This window comes from Pteronotus mesoamericanus, unplaced genomic scaffold (genome assembly GCF_021234165.1).
Source record: "Pteronotus mesoamericanus isolate MK-2021 breed Mesoamerican mustached bat unplaced genomic scaffold, CSHL_Meso_final contig_291, whole genome shotgun sequence".
In the NCBI taxonomy this organism is placed as follows: domain Eukaryota; kingdom Metazoa; phylum Chordata; class Mammalia; order Chiroptera; family Mormoopidae; genus Pteronotus; species Pteronotus mesoamericanus.
The window spans coordinates 4,075,413-4,099,114 of NW_026555124.1; the positions used below are offsets into that span (position 1 = coordinate 4,075,413).

General features: G+C 37.3%; 1 protein-coding gene across 4 annotated transcripts in view; it reads right to left on the bottom strand.

The window, feature by feature from the left end:
- Positions 1–23,702, bottom strand: part of CCDC85A (coiled-coil domain containing 85A) — a 165,498-nt gene that overhangs the window by 29,722 nt on the left and 112,074 nt on the right. For 3 of the 4 annotated variants that reach the window (XM_054575420.1, XM_054575419.1, XM_054575422.1), the window contains exon 3: positions 10,022–10,098. The exons of the other annotated variant lie outside the window; for it this stretch is intronic. In XM_054575420.1, coding sequence (XP_054431395.1) covers positions 10,022–10,098 — 77 coding nt within the window. The remainder of the gene's footprint in view (positions 1–10,021; positions 10,099–23,702) is intronic. 4 annotated transcript variants of the gene reach the window in all.

Genomic DNA, 23,702 nt, shown 5'->3' on the forward strand with positions numbered 1-23,702 from the left:
TCTACAGAATGAGCCCAATAAATCAGATACCTTTGAAAAAAATTTTTCTTCTCCTGGACATGTTCCTTCTGTGTATCACAATTAAAGCAGACTTGACTTTGATTTATCTGTGGGTAGCCTTGTCATTCTCAGTCTGGCCACACTGCAAAAACTAAGGTACGCTATTTCATGTCTCCTTTTTCCCCACAGTAATTTATTTCAGCTTATTCCTGAAAAGAATTACTGAAAAATATGTTCGGGTTTAAAATAAAGAATATACATTCTTTTGGTAAAAATTAGAGCTAAATAAGTTACTTTTCTAGCACTTCCTTTATTATTATTCTGTCAAAATTTTAAAAAAAAACTATCTCTGAAATGCCATTTCTCCACTTATTATATGAAATCCTTTGAAATATATTTTTACATGTGGTTTTTTAAAAAAAAAAGTTTACATTAATTTATGCACTCAGGAGAAAATATCCTAACTTCAGGTGAGCTTTAGGACTTCCACCAACTTTTAAAAGGCATTCTCTTCTGAAATAATAATACCTAATAAATAACAGTATTTTTTAAATAAAACTTCACAATTTTGGGCTCTCTTTGAAATATTGTATTTATGAACTGGGTTTAAAGTTCAGCTCCAGAACACTTGTAAGATACCTCAGGGACCACAGCAGAGTGCAGAGTGCTGTGTTCCCTGGGCAATGGTGATATTCCATCCACTCTTCTGTAAGCTCCTCTCTAGCACTGGATAGAATGAAGTCAACCTTAAGCACATTTCTCTATCTGTTCTTCAATAAAGACCCCCGCATTCTAGGACCTGGTAACTTTGCATGGGTAGAAGACACAGACCCAAGCTTTCATTTTTCCTTGGGCTTGGGACCACACTTCAGGGCTGGAAAGAACCACAATTACCAATAAAGAAACAGATGACTTTGAACCAGACTGAAGAGAAATCTGTAAGGATTTATCACACTCATTTTATTTTTAAATAAGTATATTGGTAGGGAAAACTAGTGCCTTTATGTTCATTACACATAATTTTATACAAGGGGGAACCAAAAAAACCCAGAATTTATTTATAGAAAACTGTGTACTTATTCTTACACGTTTAAACTTCAGTCACCTTCAAAGTACTCTCCATTTGATGCAATATACCTGTTGAGAAGTTTTTTCCACTATTCAAAACAGTTTGTGAACTCATCAATTTCCATGCCTTTTAGTGCTTCTGCCGTTTTTTGTTTCACCTCTTCCACATTGGCAAAACATTTCCCTTTGAGGACTTTTTTTATCCAGGGAAAGCAAAAAAAGAAAAAAAAATTGCCTGGGGTAAGATCCAGTGAATTGGGAGGGTGGGGTACGGGTCATGCCGCTTTTGGTCAAAAACTGCGGATCAGCACATGTGGGCAGGTGCACTTGTATATCATACATCATGAAATGGGCAAATACACTGAAAGAGTCTTCAAAAAAAAAAATTCACTGAAGCTGAATGCAGCCTCTCACAACAATGCCAGCTGCTACATTGATACAGGTGGGATTCTAAAACTCTCACCTAGTGGGGGAAGCCTGTATTGCAAGGGGCCTGCCCTCCAGAAGATAATTCCAGGGGGTTTTTTGGTCCCCGCCCCCAAGTATAATGAATAAAAAACATTTAGAGGATTGCATATTATCTCTCAAAATAAACAAAAGCTCACACTGCTTAGACTAGTATGTGAGCTCCACTATATGCATATTTGATGTGATATGAGTCTCAAAGATACAGACCATGACTACATGCGATTTAAATAAATTTAATAACTATATGATGAAATTTTGTTAACATTAGAACCCAGCGAGGTAGAATAACCCACAATGACATAAATCAGCACCAGTAAATAAAAGACCCAGTAGGATATAAAGTTGCAGTTTTAAGGAATTTTATATCAAAATAAAAAGGAGTATGCCTATTTTGTGTGGGCATTACATATAAACACAGACTTTCTCTGGATAAAGAGTCATGAGTTTACAGAACTGAGTAGAACTTCCAGTCACCTTTCTCAGGTGACAGCACAGAGGTGAGAGCTGTCATCCTCGTCCGGTCACTGATGAGACCGAGTCCTGGTTTTCTCCACTCAGAGAAAGTTCTAGCACTTTCACAATGCCTCCTTCAATCACTTGATTACTAACAGAATCCAAAATCACTGATGCTATGTCTCAGCTTTCTAAAATGACAGTTATATTGTGACTATTTTTCACATGATAGCTTTTTAAATATAATTTAGAAAAGTCTCAAGTCACTTAGAAATTTATTTAAACTGTTCTTGTCAAAGGATATAATTATTTGTCTATATTTCATTTATTATATGTAGTATATTTGTATTTAGGCAATAAAAACACTGCCTAAATTACATGTATATTTGTCTACTTCATATTTAGAGGATATGGGTAACTACCAATTATCAAGAGACACTAACTTTAGTTTTTTGTGTTATAAGCATCTTCACTTTGCTCAGGGTACAGCAAAGAAAGAAACTAGAAGCACTTTTAAATGAAAAACGCCTAAACGCCATTGTAGGCAAGGTCGCAATCAGAATGAAGAAGATGGCATGGCTTAGACGCTGCTTTAGACGCATCAGTCACAGAGGCAGTAACCTTCGTTCAGCAGGAAACAGAGACGGAACCGGACTGCTCAGGAACCTCGGCATCTTTATAAGCTTCAAACATGCCCTGTTTTCATAATTTCCTGCTTTTATGATTATATTTTAATAGAATTTACATTTAACTAACTTAATTCCCAAATCGAACACAACCCAATATTTTCCACTTTCTATAAGCTTATTTCCTTACCTATTAGAAAAGGAAGGACTGTTTCTTTTTATTTTTTTTTTTTTACTTTTGACTTTACTTTGAATTTTTAAAAGAGCCAAAGGAGAGGAGAAAAACCATTTTGACAAGGCAATGTTAATTTCTCTTATAGTTCCATCCCGAATTTTTTCCAAATATTACTTCATATTGCTTCTCATTCATATATCTGTGATTCTAGCTGATATTACTACATTGAAAAACTTGATGCTGAGAGAGTCCATTAATTTTGTGTGTGTGATAAATTCTACAAAGACAGGTACCAAAAGTGCTGCTATTTTTGTGACTACTACAAATCAAAAAACATTTTAATATGCCCTAGTGAAAGAATTACTAACATGTCAGTATAGATATAAAAAGGCAGCATGTTAAATATGTACTATTGATACCATAGTCCCTAATAATTGAGTATTTTTTAAATTCAATTAACAAGCTTAATAAGTGGCATAGCTATATTTTCTATTGCATTTCTATTGCACCTATTTTCTCTCATTAGAATGAAGACTTCTTATCATGTATTGGAGCTTCTCAAAACAAGCATGAGGGGAATCACAGACAAATGTAAACCTCCTCACTTGGAGAGCCTTCCATGTTGCCTTAGACATTTCTCCTATGAATTTTACTCTCTGTGACATTTTCTCTGGTACTTTAACTTTTCCCTTAATTCAGTCTCCCTTTATTTAGGTTCTCCAGCATGATTACCTCCCCCTCCACCAATAAATTTATTTTTCCTATCTATTTGTCTCTTATTCCCGTACACTCACACCACTTGTGTAGCTCCTATCTGTCCTCTGAAAATCCTATTGAACTATATGTAAAAGCCCTTATCTTTTCTATAAATCACGGTGATTTAGAGAAAATGGGAATCCTCAAGCACTATTCCTCTGGCAGAGTCAATTTTTTCCCCAAATATGACTAGCAGCCACCTAACCTTAATGTGTTTAACTTTTTTCTCCTACCAGTAACATTCAAATTCTCCTCGGGCTAGGCAACATAGAGTTCCTACCCATGGAAAAATAATTTTTTTGCACATTATCCCTCAGGAGTACAGGATGGTGGTTTCCATGTAAATAGCAATTAAAGAATGCCACAACTTGCTTTTAAGGATCCCGGAAAGCATTACCTGGTGCCTGCTTTTTGTGCAATAGTTACTGATGGGTTCTTTTTTCTTTTCTTTTCTTTTCTTTTTTTAAAGAGCAATGCAAGCCCTATAAGAGCCTTCTACTTATGGCCCTGTAAGACAAAAATGACTTGCAAAACAAAGTCAGAAAAATGTGCAGAGTAGAAAGAGGAACAACCATAAGTGTCTCCAAAACAAAAAAGAAAAAGCACATGAGGGAAATCCATGTATCAGAAATACCCCTCCTGTCTCTGCCCAGCGCACCAGGAACATGCATAAGCACATGGTGAGGGAGCTTTTCTAAAACATGAGCCAGACCTGTGTTACCATGGAACCGAGAAGCTCAATCTCTTTAGCTCCTGTGCACCCTCCTCAGCACTTAGGGCAATGGTGACAAGTTCTTTGCTTTTGTTCAGGAACTGCTCTTGAAACAGCCCTGCCTCTTTCCCAATGCACTGAAAGACTGCCTTGTGAGGCCACATTGTCACCCAATTACTCAAGAGGGATTTTTCATTCACATTCCTAAAATTAGACCCTTACTTGAGTGCCGGCACAACAGAAATAGAAACATTTGCTGAAAGGGGCCACTCAGTGGTGCTCCAAGTTGCCATGGCTCTCAAAGCCATCTGCCGAACCCACAGCACCCAGCAGGCAGATGGCACTATAGGCAGGCAGGGCAGGGCACCTTTACTGACTCTGGAAACCTCTCTAAAATGCTGGCTCAAGTGGAGGTGTTTGTTTGGAGAGAGTCTCTGGGGGCGCAGAGGAGCTATGCAGACTTTTCAAACAGGTGCTGGTGCCAGAACATTCGCTGGAAGGTAGAGGTTTCCTGGCAGGACTTTTAACACAAGCACTTAATTGACTTTGCCAACTCAGCACACTGCTTGTTTCATTTCTCAAGCCCTATTAATAATGCAAAATCCAAACTCAACACAATAGGTGAGAATGGTTTTCAAGAAATAAGTGGTATCGCTGTTATGTTTGATAGTGACTGATGTCTTCAAAGGGTGGTGTTACCTATAATGAAATCATCAAAAAGGTATTCTGTATCATCCACTCTTAAGATATTTTCTAGTTGATTAGGCTTCATTGTAGATACAATACATGAACATATTGACTAGATCTGAATTAAAAATCCTCGTGGCCATCAAGAAAAGGACAATGGGATAAGCAGAAAGATCTAAACAAAGCTTCTGAACTTGGGCTAAAATATCAAATTTCATGGGTGTGTATTGTGAAAACTACACTTCTAACTATCTGTTCCCCTACCCACCTACCTCCAACTCACTCTGAACAGTAAAGGTCCTCTCTGACCACTTTCGGTTAAGTATAAATTTTTAACTCAAGTGTGAGTATATGTATTTGTACAATAAAACTTTATGATTTTGAGGTAAAGTGTGTCAGAAAGAAAACTCTTTATACGCATTTTTTAAAAAAATTTATGATGGATACCAAAGACTTAAGAAAAATAGAGTATTTCTGCCCTGGCTGGTATGACTCAGTGGGCTGAGCACCAGCCTGTGAACCAAAGGGTCTCCGGTGCAAGTCCCAGTCAGAGCCCATGCCTGGGTTGTGGGCGAGGCCCCCGGCTGGGGGCACAAGAGAGGCAACCACACACTGACGTTTCTCTCCTCTTTCTCCCTCCCTTCCCCTTTCTCAAAAGGAAGGAAGGAAGGAAGGAAGGAAGGAAGGAAGGAAGGAAGGAAGGAAGGAAGGAAGGAAGGAAGGGGAAAAATTTTTCCTTAAAGCAGAAATAGACTATATGTCTAAGAAATGTAGACATATAGTCTAAGCAGATACCTTAATTTTTAAGATAAGTGTTTAAAAAAGAATTTGACAATGGGATAAAAATAGATTTAACAGCTTGATTACACTGAATTACATTAATGATATGAAGTGATTAAAGGAAGCACTGTGTGTGTGCTAGAAAGAACACTGAATAGGCCTACATGTTGGCCTGGGTCTACCCTTAATCACCTGTCTGACCAGGACTAAACTCCTAACCTCTATGAACTTTATATGCCTGTACTTAAAGAGGGGATTTTCCAACACGATATGTAAGGTTCTATCCAATTTAGAAAATCCCTTTATCCACAGAAAGCTTGTGTTTATGAGTAAATGTATACATGTAATAGGTATGTACCTTTTTAAATTTTATATAAAATTCTATAAAATAAATTTACACTATATTGGGTCTTCGATTTCATAAATTCCTACTTATGTCATTGTGGGTGACTCTATATCACTGGGTTTCAAAGTTAGTAAAATTTCATAGATCGCAGCTACATTTCTTTAAGTAACACACAATCTTCATTTAGGGTTTATATCACATTAAATATACAGAGAATGGAGCTCACAGATCAGTCTGAAGCATTTTAGCATTATGTGTATTATGAGAGGTTAGATGCAATCCTTTGAAATATTTTTAAATGTAATCTGTAAAAAAAAAAAAGGTTTATTTTGTGGTCAAGAAAGAATACCCTAAATGCAGGTGATGATTAATGATCATTTGTACCAACTCTCAAAAAGCATGTTCAAGGTTCAACTCATTGCAGGATTTTCTGCTTTTTAAAGGATGATTAATATTCCATTGTTTGCATGTACCACATTTTCTTTACCTATCTGTAGATGGACGTTTAGAATGCTTCCACATCTTGGCTATTGTGAATAGTACTGCAGTGAGTATGGGAGTGCTCATATCTCTCTGAGATCCTGATTTCAACTCTTTTGGATGAATATCCAGAAGTAAGATTTCTGGATCATTGGGTAATATGCCAAGTGAAATAAGATGTCGCAAAAGGACAAATACCACATGATTAAATCCATAGGAGATATCTAAAATAATCAACTCATAAAAGGATAGGACAGAATAGTGATTGCCAGGGCCTGGGGGTGACGGGGAAGGTAAGGAAGATAATCAACATGTATAAAATTTCAGTTATGCAAGTTGAATAATTTCTCAAGATCTAATGTACATCATACCTATAGAAAATAAAACTATATTGTACACTTAAATCTTTTAAAGGGGTAGATCTCATATCGTCTTCCTATCAAAATAAAATTTTCTGAAAATAATAAGACTATTCTTTAGGACACCTTTGCTTATTGTGTTCACACATCAACTTTAAAGTGCAGCTCAATGGTCCTTGTAGGATATTCTAGAGACCATGACAGAACAAAGAGCTCTGCGCTCGCTGAGTAATGAATGATCTGCCACAGTGCCCATACTATGCCCCTGTGGGCTCCTCTTTACCACTAGGTAGAACCAACTCAATCTTCACTGCATTTTTTGACCTGTTACCGAGTGAAAACCCTTCATTCTAGAACTTGGTAACTTTGCACGGGTATAAGACTGGACCCAAACTTTATTTACACCCAGGTCTACAAAATTTAAGAGCTGAGGGGAACCTTGTCATTTATAAACTAAGAAATGAAAGCTTTTGGACCTAACCAGAGAGAAATCCACAGCATTTATCACACTCACTTTGCTTACTTTAAAATATATATTGCTAGGGAAAAGTTGACTTTCTGTTCATTATATGGAATTTTACATAGAGAATAAAAATGGGCATTAAGGAGATTTCTTCCTCTGGGAATATGCTTTATATGATTAGTCTAAACACTAAATTATCAGCAAAGAAATTGGACACAGTCACAAAAGATATCTGATGTACCTGGACTTACAACTGCCAACTATATTCTTTTCCAATTTATCCTAAGACAGGTGGACATATTTGTAAAAACTTGGGAATAAAAAAAGAACACCTTCTAATCAATGCACAGTGAGCAAGATTTTAAAACTGAAAATCAAGTGTTCAGATATTGAGACTAATTTATGCAGTGATGTTAGCTTGTTTCATTGACTTGACCTTGCAAATCAGCTAACATCATGCAATCAGAAATAGTTTCTTCAGGTAAATCTCATAATTATTTGTAATAGTCCCTTTAATATCTAATAAGAAATTACATATCCTTTGTGTTTTCCAGCCTAACTCAGCCTTCCACAAGGAAGTCCTTTATATGATTCTCACTGTCTATGTTCATTTCTATTGTGTTTATAGAAGTAGTTGCAACTGGTGGTTCTATGATATTTATTTTAGCTGTAAATGAAGGCATCACTCTCAAATACAGAAATTTAACAGAAGTATCATTTTTGAATTGAGAGCTATTGTATTCTTTGCATATTTCCAATAGCATATTTCAAGCAATAGATTTTCTTTGCATTAAAGTGATTTGGACACACAAATAGCTGTTCAGTTCTAAAACATTTTTCCATTTAACATCTCTGAAATCAACAAGAATCTGATGTAAAATAATTGACAGCTATTTTTCTTTCTTAATGGTACATATGATAAGGGGGAATCCACATAAATTTAATAAAATGTGATTTTCCTAGCCATTTTTTGTGGAGGAAAAAAAACTTCTTTGATAAAAAAAAAATAGCAATGCATTTAACAACATATGTATGAACACTTTACACATGAAAAGTTTTTTTAATCTCTTCTCTATGTAAGGGCTATGTCTTTAAATAATCACACACATATCAGTTGAAGACTCTTCTGATTTCCCTTCAAAACCTCTAACACAGCTGTAGATTTTTAAAAATCAATCTTGTAGTCATTTTCACATTTGTAGTTCTTTTTCAGTAAGATAGCATTCCTGCTAGTATTTCAATGTTGACCTGAGCCTCAATTCCCACTCAGAGGAAAACTAAGAAACATCTCATTTTCTCTTTTATTTACATTCCCAGTTGCCTCTGAGATGGTATAACCATGTATAATGTTCACAGTAAAATTATATTTTTTAGTTTTTGGAACAGAGAAGTTTTTAGTCAAGAGTCCTAGCACAGTCATACTCTGAGTCCAATATAAAAAGAAAAATGGCAGAAAAAATTAAAAATAAAAAGTATAGAAGAGCAAAGGAAAAACTCTATACATAGTACTTTATTTCATGATACAAATAATCCCTCTGTTAAAAGAGTTTTAACATATTTATAGTTTGAGCATGGAGACAAGTAGATTTATTTCATTTAATCGCATGATTTCCAGCCAGATGGTTGGCCAGTGGCAGAAAAAGAAAGGCATTCTTATATACAGCCCCGACAGCCCACATCGTCATTTAACGAGCAAAAGTAGTTTAAAAACCAAAGATTTAAAAAGACCTAAAATGTTTTCCCAAAGCATCTTTGCGCCAATGTTTCTGTATCTTCTACTGCATCATAACCAGTCTTTGTACATCCATTTAAACTACTGTTTACTAGCTATCTGTTTTCCCTTAGCCACTTGTGAAATAGAAATAATCACCAAAATGTGGAAAGAACATTAGCAACTAAATGTTTAAAAAGCTCATTTTTATAAAATATTAAAATGCATGACTGTCTACACATCTGTAAAGGAAACCAACCTAAAATCAGTAGATTTGTTCAACTCCTCAACAGAACATTTCCCAAGAACCTCTGCCTCAAAGGACCAACAACGTTTTCACCAAGACTTCAACCCATCGAAACAATTTTATAAGGAAAACACATGGCAAGGCATTAAATTCCAGAAAAAGCATACTTTACATTCACCAGGGAAAAGGAATGAAGCCCCAAAGTAAAAACTGTCAATTACTATCATCACATTGTTGCACTGAAAGCATTCAATTACATCACAAAGAACTTTCTAATGTACTAATTTAATTAAAATATGAAATCTTCCAAATACCTACAGCTTTCCCTACCTCAGAAATTAACAAAATTTTTATTTAAATACAAGTCCTTTCTTTATATTCACCAACTACCGGCATAATGTATATGAGTAGTACTATCAAAGTACTTTCTACATCTCTTCATTTTTCTCTTTTTCCTTTCAAAATTATTTTACATTCTTAAAAAAATCTGCATCTTTTATTGTCACACTTAAGAATCTGGATAATATGATGGCCATTATGGAAAGTAATCACACTCCACAGTGATGAATGGCTATTTACAGAATGATTTCTATCATTTAAAAGAGAAAATGTAATTGAGACTTTAAATTACAAATAAAATGCTACAACTCAATGACACTGACTAGCTATGAGCTTCTGGAAGTCACCCACCTGGGGCAGCATGCGATTCTCTTCCTCCAGCTGTCTTACTCTTGCCTCCAGCTGCCTAACATAGGACAAGGTTGATTCTAAAATTAAAAAGAAAGAACTCACATTATACACACAGGTCTTGTTCGGTGCACTGTCAGGATATTTCTAGCTTGACTTATTTAAATCAGGTAGTGACTACTAAGGCTGTTATTTTTAAAAAAAGAGAAAAAAATTCTCCCCAGAAAAACAGTAACAGAAGCTATTGAAACTATAGCAGTTTGAACAATTGTACAATGGTAAGAAAAATTAGAGAAATTCATAGGTGGTGAGATTGTTGGCTTTTGTGCACCATGTAGCCCTCAGAACATGAGACATGTTGAAGACAGTTATTTCCTCTTTTCTGTTTATTTTGTGAAATTTGAGCTTTCAAGGAGCTGTCCCACACATAAGACTTTTCTGTAATGTTAATTATAACCAAAATAAATTACAAGCTCATATTAAAAATAGAAAAAATATTTCAAATATCAGCTCCCTTCATTTTTCCAGTAAACATTTCAAGTGTTAAGACCAATGTTTTGTTCTTGTCACAAATCTACAGTTATTAAGAGACTATATTTAATTCAGAAAATGGCTATGAAAGGGCTAAATAATACAGTTAGACTGAATTCTCACTTTCATTTTGGCTGTGTGTGTGACAGAGACCTAATTTCTCCCAATCTTCAGGTTAACTAGTGGCTGACTTAAAATTGATGCTTGTTTTAATTTCTTCACAAGCTCAGGTGTGTGCTGAAAGCTCACAGCCAGCATCATGCTTCTGTTTCTGTTCCTAGTGAAACTGGAAAGTTTATAGCTTTACATCAGGAAAGGGGTTTCATTTTCAGAAACAATCTGACAGTAATTATTTTTCATTAAAGTGAAAATGTTCAAGCACATCCTATGGCAACACAGCTGCAATTCATTACCCATGAACAAATATTTCAGGTATAGTAAAACATACATAACAATAGAATCCGCAGCATATTCCCATAGTTAGTATTAAAGCAGCAGATCCCCCTCAGTGCATTTGAGAGGCAAGTATTTAGTGCCCCTAACAACCTGGAGTTAGGATGAATATTGATGCAAATTAATAGCTTGATCTGAAATTCATCATGAAAACTCTATAATTTTCTATGGAAATTGATTATATGACCTCAATTCCATATTTGTGACCTTCAAATCAACATTTTGTTCTTAAAATACATAAGAACCTCCACTCCTTCATTCACAAAGGTAGCAACTAAGTTCATCCCTGAGCAGTTAACAACAGCCTATTTCCACAAATGTTTGCAGAAAGTCCTTATCACTGACATTACTATAACCACCCACTGATCTCACACCAATGGAAAAAACAGCCTTGAGCACACCTCATACAAGACAGAAACACAACAGTGAAGGAAACTGAAGGCATGTGGTAGAAATAGGGGGCTGTGGGGTTTGGTTTTTGTTTTTTTTTAGCTCAATGAAATGTTAAGAGTTTGCTTAATGGAGTCTTCCAAATGGAAAAAGAAGTATAAGGCATAAATGAATAACAAACTTATTTCATGAATCTACTTTACTCTAGCAGATGAATAAGTAATTTGCAGATCATCAAAATATGAATGTAGATTGCCTGATTTACAGTTTTGCAAGTCCCACTTTCTACTCTAGAAAACCCGCCACTTGAGAAGGGGCCATCTAAGTGAAAATTTGTTCAGGAATATTCCATTTAAACACCAAAAAACACATTTCTTTTCTTTGTTCACAACTTACATCTTACCTTTACTGTCCCTAAACTCCACTATCCCTGAGGCTATAAAACTTAAAGCAGCTGAAAAGACTCTATACAGACTGACTTAGATGACATTTGAAAAATGCCACTAAATGGATTTCAATACAGTAATTACCTCAGTCACTTGAATTTAGTTCTCTTTTTCAAAATCTTTGCGGCTTACATATTTGATGTGATGCTTTCACTAAGTTTCTACTTACATTTCAAAAGTTATGTCAGTACAAAAAAGGTGGGTGGAGAATTCCAGAATTTGGAAAATATTTCTTTCTCCAAGTTTTAATGTCAAATTATAGTAAATGAAGTTCAAAGCTTTGTTTCAAAGCACTCACTGCAAATACAGGCAAATATAGGAAAAGCTGGGGCATATTTCAGACAGGTAAAATAATGAAAAAAAATAGCTTTATGGTGAAGACAAAGCTAAGGAGAGTTTTGAGTTCATTCATTAAACTAATCTTTATTGTGTCACTGATTTTTGTCAGACATTGCTCTAAATTTAGGATGAAAAGATGACCAGTTTTGCCAAGCCTTAGTTTTCTCAGGCTTGGGATTCCATTTTGGGATTATATGACCATATGCTGTGTTCCAGAAAGTTCTGTTGTTCCGGGCTCAGTCCTAAGTCTCTTGCAATTATTATTTAACAATGAAGGGATAGAACAAATAAGAAAACTTCTGGGGATGGGAGGGGAACAGGAAGAAGAGCTGATTTGCATGCATAAATAAGAGAACTCATACTGTTTTATTCATCAAGAAACTGATTATGTAATCCTTTAATGGGAGTGGAGTAAGCAAACATTTTTCTAAAATATACTATAAAGTCATCAATGAGTCCCCAAGTCCCTTTATGAAGAGCCACTGAGGAAACCACCCAACCCTTTGACTGTGAAGTGAGAGAAAAACAAATATTGTGTTAACCCTTAGGATTTCAAGGTTTATTTGTTACTGCACCATAGCCTAGCTAAGCCTAATTACTAGTACATTACCAATAATGGGTAAGAAAATATGTAAGCATTTGTAAATAAAACATAATAAGATAAAGTGTAACAAACTCCATACTTTCAAAATATTCACATCATAATCCACATCCCAGTCCTAGGTGATCATTATTTAAAAAAAAAAAAAAACTGGTTAAAATCTTGTATATAAGGAAGAAAAGGAACCCTTCTGTGCCAGAGGAACGTGTCTGGCCATGGCTGCTACAGCCCCTTCCCCATGGTGCTTCCTTTTTCTTCCTTCTTTAAGGGGTTCCCAGAGTAGCATCAACAGCAGAATAGCTGGTCTTGCACTGAACCCAGGGAACACAGTTGTGCACTGACCTAAGAGAAGTGTCTGACAGAAACTGGCGTCCTTTCTATTTATAAAGTGATACCCAGGCACTCACACTCCCAACTGCGTCAGAAATATCCTATAATTGGAATTGATCATTATATTTTATACCAGTGGCTGACAGCTGCTAAAATTGAGATTTCAGAATGCCATTTTGGCTTTCAGAATGCTGAGAATGGCATCAAGGCTCCCCAGAATAACAGCCAAATACTAAGCTATATTCTACATAAACGTAGAGTGTGAAAGAATGACCCCATCTTCAAGAAGTATATTACCAGTTGAGGGAAGAGAAAGCAAAAAATAAAACAGTAAGGTAATATACAATTCAGTGCTGAATCATGTGAAACAGCAATATAAAAGAGGGTGATATCGGCCATAGTTCTTTTGAAGGAGAAACCTGAACTTAATGGATTGACAGTAGTTTGATGGTCAGAGATGTGGACAAGGGCTAGAAACCAGGAGTGATCCTGTCGTAAACAGGGAGAGAGAAAGGAATCACGAGAAGAAAAAGAAAGGGAAATACTGGGGAGCAAAAGACAGAAAGGCCAGGTTGCTTCCACAATCATGATCTGAAAAGGCAACGTCAAGACACAGATATGTAGCTGGTGATTTTAATCTCCCCAAAAGTTATTTTCCCTTTCCAGCAGGGGAAACCTATGGACACCTACACATTCGAAAAGCAAGGTTAAGTAAACAGTGCCAATGTGAAATTACAACTACGTTCTCAGGATGTTCTTTGGGAAATCTTATGCATGTTTTAATAGCAGAAACCATTTCTCTCCAAGTTTCTCACTGTTCTTTGAACATACATGTAACAGTCCATAGCACCTCTTGCAATAAAACAAATGTAAGAAATAGTCACAAGAATTCCACTAAATTCACATGTTATAATTATTCCAATTTTAGAACTGGAATGCACCTCAGAGACTTCTAATAAACCTGTCCTCAATCCCCTGACTCATTTGCAAATGAGACAATAAGACCCAGAAGGGTCTAGTGAACTTGGCCTAACAACACTTGGGATCAGTCAAATACATTCAAAAGGTGGTCCCATTGCTGGAGCCCCACAGTGATTCCCATCATTGTGGATCTTATAATCATTAATATGTCAAGCTTCTTACATACATAGTGAAATTCTAAGTTCTCTCCTTTTCATCCTGATTTTAGATATTCTGGAGGGGTATTTACCTTTACAGTAGCTTGATATTTTCCTTAGACAAATATCCTGGACTTGATTTCACTTCAATTTACTTGAAATGCACTCGATCATACGGAATAGCTCAACTTTTTCCTCAGCTAGTTTGAAAATACTCTGATCAAAATATGAAACCCCTTTATTTCCTCTTGGTTTTTAAAGCACTGTTTCTCTCTATAGGCAAACACCCATCCTTAAAATCACCCGTGAAGGACACTGATTGTTGTACATAAAAGGTTTATTGTTGGTAGTTGCAACTCTCTAAAGTTTGTCAAACTGCTGAGTGGTTTTGATCAGATGAAGTGCTGTCTGGTCGCCAAAATTTCAGGGCAGAAAATAAAATCCGGTAATGGTCCATTCCAAGAAGAATTACAGCGTTTGGGAGGGGTATACAGGAGGAAAATCATTTGGGGACCATAGCAGCCAGGGGTTTACAGATGTAAGCTTTCCTGTGGCAAAGAGTTAGTCCGCCTCAGCCAGAGAGAGTCCCACAGCACTTACTTGAAACCCAGAGGCCGTATCTCTTCAATAAACCCCAAACTCTGAAGACACCAATTGTGTTAGTCCCAAATTAATCCCACCATCCACAGGCTTTAACACATTCCTAAGGAAATTACTTCAGAATTATATGTCAAACATTATTACTGTTCTGACTAAAAGTATTTCTCTTCCTTCCTCAGGCAAGCAAAGTTTAGCCTCCTACTTCAAATTTATATTAGCTCCAGAAGTATAAGTGATTACATTTCTCACTATAATTTGATAGTTATTTTTTTAAAATCTTGCTCAGATCAGCATTTTCAGACTGGCCTGGATATTTAACTCGGACTGCTTTATCGACAGAGAATGAGTCAGGCGCTGCTCCAGCCTATCATCTATGAAGCTAATTCTCATCTTCTCAAATGCTTCTTTCTGTGCCTACCCAAAGGAAATATGAGGTAGTTATTTTCTGTCCAATTCCTCCCATCTAGTAACCTGTTCAAAGCTATTCACTGATCCCGACTTCTCTTACTCTGGATCTCTGCCCATGCCTTGCCCTGGACAATACTCAACCCACTCTGCCTAATCCAGTACTTCTTGTCCTATGCATGGTATGAAAAATAGCTTTCTACTAATTAGAATATCCAAAGATTGAAAAATTCACGTTAATGGAGCTGTTCAGAGAAAGATCAATGAGATTCTGCCAAGATTTCTCCCTTTGTATGCTGTTGGGTTGGTCCCTTTAACTCTGAAGTTCAATAATTCTACAATTTTCAGCTCTTCCCACTCAATGGATTTCTTTCAGTTTTTCTTCTCAACTCATTTGCTAATAAATCATATATTAAGCGACTCATGATTTCTCTTTAGTTATTTATTTTCATGTCCTCATTTTTTTAACACATACTTCATTCACTTTGCAAGACTTCCTCACTCAACAGTGACTGCCTGCTGTGTGCTAGACGCTGTTCTCAGGACTGTGGATGCAGCAGCAAGCGAGGTCTGTGCATTAATGAAGTTCAAATTCCAATGGGGAAGACAGACAATGAAAAGCAAATAGGATATTTTCTGAAGGCGATGTACAATAGAGACAACAAAACAGGGTATTAGCCTAGAGAGATTTGGGGAAGTATAGCTACATTAGGGAGCCTGGCCTGGGAGAAGTTCTCTGAGGACTTAAATCTGAAAATAGGCCAACTATGCAAAGATATTGGAGAAGAGAGTTCCAGGCAGAAGGAAATGGGAGTTCACAGACACTAGCTGGGAAGACTCATATCCTGGAGTGCAGTCAAGAGAAGGGGCAAGTGACAGCACCTGGAGACAGGGATGTTTGTCTTGTCACCCTCTTCCACTGCTTAATTTTTTCTTTAAACCGTGTGCTTCTTCTGGCTGTTTACACTTAGACCTAGACTTAGCCTGTGTTTGGCTACATTCCCTCACATGCTCCACTTTCTATCCATTGGGAAATTCTGTTGACCCTACTTATAAAATATCCCAAGACTCCAACCTCATAGTAGTGTCCCGATGGGTGTCCCTGCTTCTGTTCTTCCCTCCACCCCCAAGTCTGTTTTCATTCAAAGTCTATTTCAAACCCATGGCCGCAAGGGTTTTCTTTCTAAATGCTAAGTCTCAAATCGCTCTCCAAGCAAAACCCTGCAGTAGCTCACCATTTTGCACCACATAAGAGCCAAAGTCCTTAAAAAGTCCAGCAGATCCCACATGATCTGGCACCTCCAGGCACACAGCCTCCTTTCAGTCCCTGAACACCTAGACACGCTCTTGCTTCCTGCAATGCTCTTCCCCCAGATAGCTGCCTGGCTAACTTCCTCACCTCCTACAAGTCTTCATTCAAATCTCAGCTTCTCAATGAGACTCACCTCATTTAATCCTGCAACCTGCCCCCACCTCCACCCGTACTCATGATTCTCCTTTAGCCTGTTTTACTTATTTTCTTCAAAATACTCTTTCACCATATATCATACAAATTAATTCGTTCATATGTCCTATTTATTATACAAGATGTCTCTCCCTTCACCAGAATGTAACCTCCACAAGGGAGGCATCTTTGTCCATTGTGTTGAGTTGAGGTATTCCAAATGCCTAAATTAGTGCCTGGAACAATAGAAAATTTATTGAGTGAGTCAACCAATAAGTTAGTTATGCAGTTATCAGTGCCTTGAAAGGAAATTACTTCATAGTATAGGTCTTTCCAATCACTCTGGGCAAGACAGATTTGTAATGGAGCCTAATATCAATTCTGTTGTTTCGTTTGAAAACATTCTTTGGAATATTACACTTCAGATGACAACTTTAGGGGGGTCCTCAAATTATGTCAGATCTAATCATTGGTAGATAATTTCAATAATAAATCTGAAATGTGCTTTCACCACGTTCCAAAAAAGTGTGTGTGTGTGTGTGTGCGCGCGCGCGCATGTATGTACGTGTTGGGAGGGAAAGAGAGGGAGAAGGGGAGAATAGAAGGGGTGTAAAAAGACAAAAAATGAGACAAAAACAATTGTGGAGGATGTACCAAATATGGAATGTTTTTACCACTAATATCTTGGAATGTAATATAAAGGCCCTTCAGCAGGACATCTGCTTAATAACGTTTTCTTTTGATTACAAATACCCCCTGGGAGGAATACAAGTTTCACCTGGACATTCTCTTCCCCGCCACCCCTGTGAGGGGTGGACTGAGGGCCAGGAGAAAGCACGGCTGCGGGGGGCTGGGCAGGTGTCCCCTGGGCCCAGAGTGAGGGGCGCTGAGCTGTCGGAGGGCCGCCAGAGGGGGGCGGTGGTCCACATCAAAACAGATTATGTTTTCTTGTGAAGAGAAAAAAAAATCTATCATTTCAAAGGAAAAGAAAAGCAGAGCAATGTGCTGTCCCGTGTAGTAAAATTAAATCTAAGTAAATCTAACAATCTAATTAAAATTAGAATGAAGCCTGGAAATACTGAATCATTGTTCAAGAAGACTTTGACAGGAAAAAAAGTATTGTGAGTGCTGTTCTCCTAGCCATGCAAGTGCTATATTTTTTTTAGAGTCCAGATTTTGTTTCATTTATTATTTTCTAGAAAAGAGTGAACAGTTAAATGGACATGGAAATCTGATGAACTGCATATACATCAACTAAGAAATCAGGAAAAAGGAAAATCAGGGTCTGTGTCCTAACTTTTGTATCAGGAAATAATCACCAAAAATTGGTTTGAGTCTCTCCTCTTCCCAAATGAAAGCGTTTTTTAATATGGAAGAAAATGGGATTTTGTTGCCTATTTGCGATCATCCACCTGTACCTTCTCCTTGGGAACTGCTCCCATTTCTCTCTAAGTCAGAGACACCATGTGGCAAGGCCTTGCCTTATAATTCTTTTCTGAGCTGCCCTACGATCAGCATGGTGCTATGTTCTGGAAGGTGTTCAAGAACTTATTGTCAAAGGAAGGAACAAACGAATGTCCTCATCATTCTGTCCCCAACTGCTTTGGCTGCTACTCAAAAGTTCTGTGCTCCCAGGATAGTCAGAAGCAGTTAAGTCAAAATGCAATCATATTTCCACCTAGAAAACACACAACAACAAGCAATCTAAACTGAAGTCTGGCTTAGAGGAATTTTTGTGCCCTAAAATTGCCCTTACTTTTATTACTTCCTTTGAAAGCATCAGCCCTGCAAAGGAGATAGCAGCCACCGTATCTCGCCATGTATAATGCGCACCCACATTTTAGTAGTACCCATGTATAATGCATGTTCTTATTTCTCCCTGAAAAATCTGAGTAAAAAAGTGTGCATTGTACATGGCAAAATACGGTAAATAGTAATAAACTGAACTAAAGGACTGGGAACTACAAGGAAAATATTTCAAACTCTAAAGAGCTGTTTAGTATGAGTACCACTTTAACAGTAATTTAGGGTTAAAATGTGTCTTTCCACTGTTATGTTACTGCTGTTGTCTTTTCCCATAGAAAATAACTTCCTTTTCCAATGCCAGAGAATAAAAATTGATGTCATTTTAATAAATGCAACAATTTTCTTCAATGCACATGATCCCTTGTCAGTGTATCTGTCTGTATTGTCAATGAATGCACAAGAAGGTAAATCTGTAAACACAAATTTTCAAAAGACGGTAAATCTATAAAAATGTATTTTCTCTTCAGATAGTTATTTTGAATTTTTATGTACATTTAGATGTTTTTAAACACCTTCATATTGTTTCTTTTTTAAAAGTGCTGTCATCCCTTTCAGCAAAATAAAAGTAAATTTTATCAAATTATGCAGCAAAACATCATTAGTTTAGTCCCTATCAAGTGGGAATTGATGAAAGGATAACTCTTACATTTACAAATGTGTATATCTTTCAATAATGATATACATTATTCATTTTAACAAACTGATCTATAGATGAATCTTCTTAGTCTAAACAACAACTCACTTGAAACCTATTTTCTTATTGTCTCTGTAAGTTTCCAGACACTGTCTGCACTAGCTATGAAACAGAGTTGGCAAAATAAGCTCACAGTGTAACAATTAAGAAATAGTTCCCCATCATAAGAAAGGCAAAGTTTTCACAATGCTTTACCATTACCTAGCTGCAAAGTAATGTGGATAGATAATGGTTGACTCTAGTTAGTTGAGATAAGCAAAATGGGAAAGACTGTATACTTTGGAATAGTTTTCTATATGTTCAGGATTTTGGTATATTTATCAACAAGTTCTTTGAAATCACAAGTCAGTATTTATATTGAACACTTACTATGTGCTAAGACACTCAGGCGCCACAGACACGCCCCTGGAAACAAACGAAATGGGCTTCTCTACTCAAGGAAAATTCTAATAAGGAAGACATACAGACAAACATGCAGACACAGATACACAAGCACACTGTTTCCCTCTACGCCCCCTACCACCTTAGCTTAGATGTAGATGATCAGAGAAGATCTGGGCATCCAAGCTGAAACTTGAATGCAAAGATCTGGAATGAGCTTTCCAAGAGCAAGAATAGAATTTGCAAAGCCCCCAGGAAGGGACTGAGCCTGAGGCACTGAAAGAACAGAAAGAAGGCGAAGTGAGGTGAAGAGAGTGAGGGGAGAAAGGGGAGGGTCAAGCAGGAGCAGCAGGAAGGAGGCAAGACCCACAACTGTGAGTGGACCAATGGAAGGAACTAGGATTTTTGTAGTTTGGAATGGGGAGATATTCGGAAAGAGGGGACCGGTACTTTACAGTGACATCATCTGATTTATACATCACCGTGACTATCCTGGCTGCTGTGCAGGACAGAGGGTAAGAAAGAAAGGGAGTGAGGCTCCGGTGACTGCTCAGGTAGCATCTGCAGGAGACGGGCTGAGGGCCGAAGGTGGGTGGTGAGGGAGCCACAGCAGCGGTGCAGAGAACAGGCCCCATTCAGTGCATCTCCTCACGGGGGCACAACCAAGCAGGAACGCAGAGTTGATGTGCAGTGTCATGAAAAAGGAATCAGAGAGAATGGCTACATTTTCAGCATGAACAAACGGGGCGGGGGTGGCAATTTTAAGATGGCTTGGAGACAGAGCAGAATGGGGATTTAAAAATCAAGAATTTAACTTCATTCTTGTTAGGTTTAACATTTCTACTAGATATCTAAAGTAAGATACCGAGTTGGCAGGTAAATATACACGTCTGGAGCTCGGAGAAGAGGCTGGGGCTTTGGTTTAAGGTCAACAGCAGAAAACTGGCGTCAAAAGGAAGCACGGCGGGCAGTGAAGGGTCCGAGTCCAGAAGCCGGGAGCGGAGGAGCCACGTGGCGAATGCGCTCCCACAATCCCCCTCTCCCCAGCCTCTCCTGGCGACGTTGGCACAGACCTTGGTTCTTTCTGTTGGGTCCATTTTAATGAGATTGCTCTCTCTCCTTTACACTCACCTGTTTTATTCTTATATCTACTCCTCCCATTTCTTGTTTATCTCCTGCTGCTCCCTTTTAGCATAAGTCTCCCTTCTTCCTTCAGCACCACTTGCCTCCCACAGTGATTTTGGAAGGAGTGAAGTAAAGCACAGTGACCAAGAGTGCTGGCTCTGTGGGGTTTCATCTTCACTCACTGAACATAATACTGAAGTAGCTGATCTTTAAAACTCTTTTAAGATTCACAATTCCTCAATTTATCATGCATTTTACAATAATCTTTATTAATGGTTTAACAGCTAACGGTAGCTAAGATAGAATTTCTAAGAGTGTATGTGTGTTATGTTCCTATTTTTTTTTCATTTTTCACTAAGCAAACATTTAAAGAATATCTACCATGTACACGGCACTGGGGAAGCAGAGAATATTTAAGACATTGCTGTAATGTTCTGAGAAAGGCAATAACTCATACCCATGTGAAAGATGCGTACCAGTCCTGATTACAGCTGCTAAGCAGACTTATCTGAGGCTTGTTTACATTCTAAATACTACTCTTTAAGAATACCTCTTTACAGATTTCTCTCTTAAACTCTGTCTAGTTAAAAACTCCTTCCAGTGAAGAAGGTTATCAGGTTAAGAAAAAAGAAAAAACCTTAATCTCAGTATAAAGGAATACTAGTTGATGCTGTTGTTGAAAACAAATTACTGAACACTTGCAAAAACAAGGAGTCCAAAAACTATAAAAGCACCACTTAATCGAAGCATTTTATTTGATGACGGGATTCTAACTATAAGGTATCAGGGGGGTTTTCCTGCTGTTAGTAAAATTGATAGAGAAAAGTCCCATTCAATACAGCCAACAGAGAGCAACACAAACAGGTTTACCCTGCTTCTCATGCCCTTTGAATTTACAGAGATTTTACAACGGTGTAGCAGGAAGAGCACATTCTGACCAGGAAAATTCCTGCTGACTTTGAAGTTCATTTGGGTTCTTCTAGGGTCATAGGTATTTGGTCATTTTGTCTTCACGAAAACAGTTACTAGATAACAACAGACTAACCAATTTAGTCAAGCAAGTAAATCAGATGACCTAAATAATGGCTAATAACTTTATCTTGATTTATCATGTATCAAGCACTTTGCTAAAAAGGCATGTACATTTTTCACATGCACTAATAATGCACTTAATCCTCACTGCAAAACAAAGAAGCAGATATTATTATCCCTATGTTAGAGAGGAAAGACTGAAGGCTTAGAAATGTTGAATAGTTTCTCAAAGTCACAAAGCTAATAGAGATGAAGCCTGGAACTCAGCCAGAGGTCTGCCCCAGAAAAGCCCACCATTTGCAGCATTTGAATACTTCTCACTGCTCGAGAACACAGAGCCTGTGAGGAGACAGAGTGAAGGCCATCATAAGCAATTCTCAAAGAATTTGATCAGCACCAATAATCTGACTGATTTAAATTCTCTTCCTTTTTATACTTGAGCACTACATCATCACTCAATTGATGCATTTGTTGAAAGAATGAAAACTGTATTTGTCCTAACATACAAAGGACTACATTATTTCTCCAGTTGATATGGTGGTAACCTCAAGTAAACAAGAGCCAGCCAAAGTGAAAAGAGCAAGTTTCACAGTCACCAACAACCACACCATCCCAAGCTGTGCGTGTGGATAAGCTAAGTCAAGCGTGGGCTTGATAAATGCAGATGGCCGTTCACAGTGCAACTCCTGGAAAGTTTCACAACTTGTTATAACCCAAGTCTCAGAAATCTACAGGTTTACAAAAACATGATGGACAAAGACAAAGGGCATTTTCTTCTGGCCTGTAAATGTCTAATTTTAGTTTTCAAAGCAGCTGCTTTCCTGAACCTATCCTGGATTTTCTTCTGGAGAGCTGGGGAATCAAGTTAAATGCTCACTCTGCTTACTTTAGTGCCATGGCTATTAATGCTGTCAAGGTTCTTCCTGGTGTTAACAAAAGAGAATTGGATGCATATAACCCAACAGAAGCAATCACAGGCATTTGGAGAGAAGTTGGTAATAAATTTTAAATATCTCTGATATCTCAAAGTACTATATTTAAAGTAATCACCCTTGTCCACAAAATCCTATGGACTCTGAAAGTATCTATCAGTACTTCTAATACAAGAGAAACTGGAGTGGATACAATAAACTTTTATACCTAAAATAAGAGCAATCTTCAAATCATGGTTTCTCAAGCTCCATATGGCCTGAAATTATACAAACAATTGAAAGGATATTTTAAATTAGTTTGGCCATACAATGAACCTATTAAATTCTGTCCTGCTTACAATAATTTCCAGATTGATGATGTATTACACTAGCAGTGCTATGTTATAAAAGAGCATTTTTAAATCAATGATTTTTATTTACCCTCACAAAATACAAGAGCAGATGGAATTGAATATCTTTGTTTTCACTTGAGTTACCTCTTGTCAGTTCATAGTCATTCTAACTGTTTAGGGAAAACCTTAAACTATAAATAGGAAATGTATATATAAAAAAGTAAAAGAATACTATGCAGCAGAAAGAAAGAAGGAACTCATACCATTCACAACAACATGGATGGAACTGGAGAGCATTATGCTAAGTGAAACAAGCCAGAGGGTGAAAGACAAATACCATATGATCTCACCTGTAAGTGGAACCTCACCAACAAAACAAACTAAGAAAAATATAACCAGCAACATTGAAAGAAAAAACAAACCAACAGTAACCATAGGGGAGGTGGGAGGGGGTAATGGGGAAAAGAAGGGGAAGGGTCAAGTCAAGGAACATGTATAAAGGACTCACAGACAAAGCCAAAGTGGGGAAGGACTGAGGGTAGGACGTGGGGGTAGGTGGGGCAGGGGGAAGTGGTAACAGGAAAATGGAGACAACTGTACTTGAACAATAAAAAAAAAAGGAGGAATAAGAAAGACTGATATCCTAAAATAGACTGAATTCCATGTTCCTTAAAGAAGGGACTGTATTTTATCTATCTTTGTAACCCCAGGTCTGGCACCAATAT